Raw genomic sequence first — 6,998 nt, 5'->3', positions numbered from 1 at the left:
GTAACAATCACATAACAATCCAAGACCCACATTGGACACTTGACAATAATTTAATTGGAATATTTCTACATTAGAAAATTGTCCAATCACATAACAATTCAATGCTTACGTCGACCACTTGGTAATAATCTAATCAAAATATTTTTGATGGCCAATATAATGAACCCAAATCAGATTTATGATAAAAGCATTGTGATACTATATTTAGGCTTGATATTTTGCCCATTGGGCAAATACCCGCATTACTCGTATCCACCCCGCAACCAGAATGGGTAATACCCATGAGACCCATACCCGGTCTTAATTTTCACGGATATTCCCAATACCCCACCATCGAGTTAATGGGTACCCAACTATCCAACTGTTTTCTTTCTTTTTCATTATATTATAAAAGATTAAAAAGCAAAAATTCAAAAAGAAAAACCTCCCTAAGGTCCGGAGGTTCTGGCCAAGGTCCGGGAAGAGGTCGCCGATGAGGACAAGAGGTACGCGCGCGCGTTATGCGGTACCGCGCTCGGGCCACCATGGTCCCGCACATTGCGGCGGTCGACTTTCTGTTGACTGAGACGTACAGAGTCCCAAGGGTTATCACTGGTAAGCAATTCGTTCAAGTTCTTCTGCATACCTTCTGAATCTAATTTATTCAAATGTTCTATTGTAAATCTAGTACACAATCCAGTTAGATTATTTTATAAGATGCTATTTGCAATGTTTCGGTTTATCATCTATGGTTTCTGTAAATGCAGGTGGTATGAAGGTGAAAGCCGATAGAGATGAGTCTTCCCCATACGCAGCTATGCTTGCAGCACAGGATGTTTCTACAAGATGCAAGGTCTTGATCTGCTTGCAATTTGTTCTTTCCTTTTAATATTGTTTATTGGGATCTTGTCACTAATTTTGGAACTATTTCTTTAGACATGGATATTGATACAGTGTGTTTTTTCTTTCTTTTTCTTCCCATAATTTGTAGATTTGATAATGCAGGAATTGGGTACCGCTGCTCTTCACATTAAGCTGCGGGCAACTGGTGGCAACAAAACTAAGACACCTGGCCCTGGTGCCCAGTCTGCGCTCCGTGCTCTTGCTCGTTCTGGAATGAGAATTGGTCGTATAGGTAACTTTTCAAATTTTTAAAATTGATACTTACTTTTTATGCATCAGTTGTACATGCTTTATTTAAAATTTTTATGAAAGCAGATTATTCCTAAATAGCTGAAAAGCTTATAACTGATGTCTAGTCTTTCGTGGGTGCAAAATATAGTGGTCAGTTTTTGAGTGTACAGATTGCTGTGACATGATACATATACAAGGGAAACAGGGGAAGAATGGTTGTCAGCCCAGCCACAACAAAAGAACTAGACTAATGATGCTCCAATTTGAAGAGCACAACTTTTTGTTTTTTTTGTTTTTGGGCGGATTTTGTGGTGCTCTAATTTAATGACAGTTTTCGAAACATGGTTTCAAGAGAGGCAACTGAATTCTCACTTCCGGTAGCTTCAACATGCTGAACTCTCACAGCATCTCGGTCTGGACCTTCAGCATACACAAAGCCCACCCCACACCTTTTCACCTTCAATTTAACTAGACACATACGGCGTGCATTGCGATCGAAAGACGATCCGCCTGCATAGAACTGAAAAGAGACTCGAGTGGCATTGGTATAAGGAGTGGACCTCACCTTCCGAAGGGAATCGTACCACGCCACCAAGTGATCTGAGTTGTCGCCATCCCCTTGGATCCCACAGCTCGCAAAATTGCTAAACTGATAGGTGTGGCTTTCACCATTTTCGGTTTTGAAAATGGATTCACCCCCACATCCCGCATGTATTGTTTTATGGAAGTCAACAACAACACAGAAAGCTAAGCCCAAAAAGTTTGCATCTTCAGACCAACGTAGAGGAAGCGTGATATCTATCGAACATCCCTCCATTTGATTGCTCACCCATTTTGGAATTTCATTTCCCGAGCATCTAACTTCGTACCTAAGTTCCTGTATATAGACAAACACATGATTTTGATTATTTATTTTAACTTGTCAAAATTAGAAGCAGAGGAATGCAGAGAGAGGGAGACGTACCGGATGATTAGCTGTTGCCTTATTTCTAAGATGTGCATCTGTTGCCTTATTTCTAAGATGTGCATAATCCATTATGTTCCTCCTTGCATTCTCATTCAAACTTACGCAATTATAAAATATATGCAACACGGAAGGAACTCTTCGATCCAAACCTTCTGTGAGTGCAGTCGTTAACCCAGACACTGTCTTCAATCGCTTGCAGTCACTTGCATCTAACCAGTCTAGAAGATATGGGAGTTTGGGTAAAGATTCAAGGCGCTTGCAATCCTTTAGAACTAATCCTCTCAGCCGAGGTGCTTGATTGATGGTTGAAGGTAAGCTCCTAATCATGGTTCCACCCACGTCTAATTCAGATAACCTGTTTAGGCTAAAGATGCAATCAGGGATTTCTTCTACCATTGTGCAGTTCCGGAGTTTTAGTCTACTCATCGGAGACCATAAAATGACCGACGACGGAGGCAAGATGCTCTTTGGGACAGTCTCAAAGCTTCTACACCCAGGTAACACTAATTCCTTCCGCCCAACTACGTTTTCAATCAAACAGGGTAGCTCTTTGAATTTCGTTCCTCCTAAATTAAGATTCTCCAGATGTTCCATAGGCTCCAACATGTCAGGGAAGTTTTTGAAGCCAGAGCAACCAAACAGAGAAATGGTCTTAAGAGATTTCAACTTACAAATGCAGCTTGGGAGACTGACAAACCTTTTGCAACCTTGCAGTTCAAGATATTTTAACCCAGAGAGACCCTCAATTGACGAGGGCAATTCTTCTATACTTGTCCCAGACAACACAAGATATGTGAGGGAATAAAGCTTCCAAATACTGTCTGGAAGATTCTTAATGCCCTCGCACCCATCAAGATTCAATCTAACAAGTTTTTCATGGGACCAAATTGATGAAGGCAAGTGCTCTATAGCAGTCTTACCTAACTTCAACGAGACCATATTACATGGCATATCTGATAGAACACTAAGATTCGTGCAACCACTCACATGCAATGAAGTAAGCTTGTGAAGATTTTCAAAATAGGAAGGAACTTCAACCAGCCCTCCACAGCCTTCAAGGTTTATCCTCTCGATGTTTACGCTCATAGAGAGATCTGGAACTTCAACCAGCTGCTCAGAATGACTGAGATCGATGCGTTTTAAGTTCCTAGGCTTCTGTAACAATTTTAAAGATAAATGGTAAAAATAACTTGGCTTGAATATATATGACTTTTACATATACTGCATTCAATAATTAATACATGCAGGAACTAACTTGGTCGCATACCTGGCCTTCATCCCAAAGTCTCTGGAGTTGGCTACCAGGCATAGAAAGCTCAGTGAGATTCTCAGCAGAAAATGTTGATGGCAAATATTTCAAAGTGTATAAAGGCCAGCTGATATATATAAGGGAATCAGGAAGATATTCAAGATCGTGAAGATTAAAGTGCACATTGCAGTCCTTCCAAGGGTAGTAGTAGTGGCCCGAGCGATCTTCACCATATAACTTTAGAAATTTTAGATTACACGTCTTTTTGAAGGCTTGAGGAGTCAAGTTCAGCTTTGTAATCTGAGAGAGGTTTAGGGATATGCTTTGAACTCTTTCAGTCCCCTGACAATTGATGCCAAGTATAAATCAGTCTTACCAAAAAATTAGAATTACTCAAACTAACGTCAAATTGTTATCTGATAATTATTTTTTCTATGGAAGTTGATGCAAATTTTCTAAACAATGTCAATGAATTAGGCTCTCACCTTATTCTTTTCCAACACATGACAGATGTCATCCGGGGTACACAGCCTACTGCGCTTTCCAGGCTTCGCAGGATGTTGTTCACGCTCAATTGCCCAACCCATTTCTTGTATCAAATCATGCATCCACAGGTAACGAGTTTTTTCTGTCCACCCTTTGTCTTTGATTGATATCAGAGACATATCAATGAGAATGTTGATTCCGATTTCCGCAAATAATCCACATGCATCTAATTGTTCTTTTGCTCTATATACATCCTCCCCTTTGTGAAAACACGCGATATAAAGAAATATCTCCCTCTCATTTTCTCCTAATGCATCATAACTTATCCTATACACATTTTGAAGTTTCTTTTCAGGAAACCTTTTCAACTTTTTCAAGAAACTTTCCCGTTCTTGTGTGCTCTTGCATCGACGAAATAAGGAACCCCAGATTTTAAGCGCTAAGGGAATTCCCGCAGCATAATGCACCACCATTCTCCCTAATTCGGTATATTCTGCTCCGCACCTGATTTCCTCAGAATCATTCAAGTGGAAGAGCTGAAGTGCTTCCTCATGATTTAGTTCCGTTGCCTTGTATATTACAACATCATGGTCAGCTCCTTTATGCAGTTGTTGCATCACTTTAAGTTGATGCATATCTCTAGTTGTTATAATGATTCTACTTCCTGGTCCAAATTGAACCTGATCACCAACTAAAGTTTCTAGTTGGCTATCATCATTCACATCATCAAGCACAACGAGGACCTTTGCACGGGAGAGCCTCTTTTTTATAAAAGTTGAACCTATAGATGGAGTGCCGATCCTCAGACTTTCATCCTTCAATAAGTTGCTGAAAAGTTCATTTCGCAAATCGTATAGTCTAGTCTTGTCTGATCTTTCCCGAACATCAGCAAGGAAATAGGAAGCTTCAAATTGAGATGACAGTCGGTTGAATACAACACCAGCAAGGGTGGTCTTGCCAACACCACCCATACCCCAAATACCAACAGTGCGAACACGAACATCTTCTACATCAATGCATAACAATGACTCGAGTTGCTGGATGCGACTTTCAATTCCAACCAGACCCTTTAAATCGCTTGAGCATTCGCGACTGAACTTCATCACAATATCTTCGACAACAAACTCAACTAATTCGGATTCAAGGCTGGCATAATAACCAAGAACAAATAATTAATAGTTGAGGTCATATAGTAGATTATTGAGATATTTGAATTACTAAAAAGTTAAAAGGTTACCCGATATTGCGTGAATCAAACCCAGCTAGTTTGGATGCTTTTGTCAAAGCAACCCTCCACTTGAGCACCTTGTTCTTGAAACGTTCTTCATGTTGAACAAATGCAGCTGCATAACTCTCCCTCTGGTGGCGTACATGTGAAGGATCTATTCTGTAAAAAATGGGTATAACAATCTGTCCATGTCTTTCCTTGCATTCCAAAATATGCGCAAGTTCGTCCAAGCACCATGTTGAAGAAGCATAGTCTTTTGACAAAATGACCACCGAAAGTTGTGATTCCTCTATTGCTTCGAGAAGGGCAGGTGCAATTTCCTCTCCTCTCACAAGTTCATAATCGATGTAGGTTTTGATTTTCTTCCGCACTAAAGCGGCATGAAGATGACTGGTAAAAGTATTGCGGGTGTCCTCGCCTCGGAAACTAAGAAAGACATCGTACTTAAAGGCATGCGCAGGAGAACGAGAAGGAGAAGAAGAAGAAGAAGAAGCCATAGAACATGCAAAAACTAATCCACGAGTCAAAACTTGCAAAAACTTCCTTCCTCTGCTATACAATGATGTCCACGATCTAGTCCTTGGAGCCAAAAGTAATCCACAATCGTGATGTTTAGATCTGGAGTTAGGCAAAAAGAAAAAATTTAAGCAAATACAAAATTAATTGTCGGAAGCCTTCGATATACAATATCAATCGACAGTGATGATGAACACTTACATGTGAAAACTAATTAAAGCAGACAAGCAGTGTGGGATAAGAAAGAATACAGAGATGTTGTGCTGAACCGCTGATCTTATCAATTTTCAGGTTCAGCTTTATGCATGGTTGAATTTGCAAAGATTCTTGAACATCCAGTTTCATAAGAAAAGAATGGGGATAGAATTCTTGGTAGCAGAGATAAAAAGAAGAAAGCAATAAAAAATTTCGTCAAAGTATCTTTCAGTACTAGAGGTTCAGATTAAAGATGAAGTGAGTAAAGATAGAGGAACAGACAATGGCCGACAGGTCTGAGCAATAATGGACCCAACTCATACCTCACATTCAACTTTCCAGGCTTTACTAACTCCCTAAAGTTTGTTCTTACAAAGAACTTCCCGAAAAAAGTGGTTGCCCTTGTTGGGGAAAATTACTGGTGACACCCTGTATTTTTGGTGCGTCGACAGTTCAATCTCTAACATTCTAATTTTAACAAATAACTCTCCAGACATTTAAATTTCAAGTAATTTAGTCTGAAATAACTATTTTACCCCTCACTTCCTCTCTCTCTCTCATGATCTGGCCAGATCCTTTGACAAACCAAAAATACAAGACATAGCATTGCTCTAAGGTCCAAACTCATTGATGATACCAGCAGCATATAGAATTGTAAAGTGCCAACAATCTCCAGAGTGATAAGAGTTACCATCAATGGCGATCAACTGTTCCTGAATCTTGAAGCTGGCGGCCACGCAAGCATCGCAGATGGAGAGATCAGTGAGGTCTAGTATGCAGGAAGAATCGAGTGCAGTGGTGCCATTGAGTTTGGGAAGACTCAATATGCGCACAAATATTGGCGATGATGACAAACTGCGGCGACGGAGCTTCAGAGGTCTTCTTTGCATGGCGGCAGAGCTTGGGAGGTCTTCTTCGCATGGTGGCAGTGCTTGGAATTGGAGATGTAGTCGAGGTCGATGGCGACGGCAAACCATAACTCTTCGAGCTCACAATTCCGGCGCCATCTTTCTTAGCCGAGAGAGAGAGAGAGAGAGAGAGAGAGAGAGAGAGAGGGACCTAGTGTTCAACAATAAGGAGTCCAGTCGAAGAAGAGGATGCGGGGCGATGATGAGGCTTTCTAATTCGTTTGGAGATTCCGACGACGAAGGGCAATGGTGGCTGAAGAGCAGGCAAGCAAGATTGGAGTCATCCTATGCTCGGATGGGTTGCAGACGGCCCCATGATTGGTTTGAGTTGGGGTC

At 40.8% G+C, this 6,998-nt stretch overlaps 2 protein-coding genes across 3 annotated transcripts; one reads left to right on the top strand and one right to left on the bottom strand.

Annotated features, from left to right (window-relative positions):
* Positions 1-429: 429 nt before the first annotated feature.
* Positions 430-1,323, top strand: LOC121049418 (40S ribosomal protein S14-like). The gene is made up of 3 exons (XM_040506742.1): positions 430-594; positions 747-832; positions 985-1,323. The coding sequence occupies exons 1-3, from the start codon at positions 501-503 to the stop codon at positions 1,132-1,134; spliced, it is 330 nt and encodes a 109-aa protein (XP_040362676.1). The 5' UTR covers positions 430-500; the 3' UTR covers positions 1,135-1,323.
* A 52-nt stretch (positions 1,324-1,375) lies between these two features.
* LOC112165072 (disease resistance-like protein DSC1) lies at positions 1,376-5,991 on the bottom strand. 2 transcript variants are annotated; one of them, XM_024301481.2, is made up of 6 exons: positions 5,761-5,991; positions 5,053-5,661; positions 3,815-4,961; positions 3,348-3,671; positions 2,078-3,235; positions 1,376-1,990 (listed from the first exon to the last, which is right to left on the bottom strand). In XM_024301481.2, the coding sequence occupies exons 2-6, from the start codon at positions 5,538-5,540 to the stop codon at positions 1,430-1,432; spliced, it is 3,678 nt and encodes a 1,225-aa protein (XP_024157249.1). In that variant the 5' UTR covers positions 5,541-5,661; positions 5,761-5,991; the 3' UTR covers positions 1,376-1,429. The 2 variants fall into 2 exon arrangements, with proteins under 2 accessions (XP_024157249.1, XP_024157250.1); XM_024301482.2 differs by having other exon boundaries at positions 5,811-5,991.
* Positions 5,992-6,998: the final 1,007 nt, after the last annotated feature.

Source organism: Rosa chinensis, chromosome 5, assembly GCF_002994745.2.
Source record: "Rosa chinensis cultivar Old Blush chromosome 5, RchiOBHm-V2, whole genome shotgun sequence".
Classification (NCBI taxonomy): Eukaryota; Viridiplantae; Streptophyta; class Magnoliopsida; order Rosales; family Rosaceae; genus Rosa; species Rosa chinensis.
Note: the sequence above shows the minus strand (reverse complement) of the source record. Positions and strands in the feature narration are given on the sequence as shown.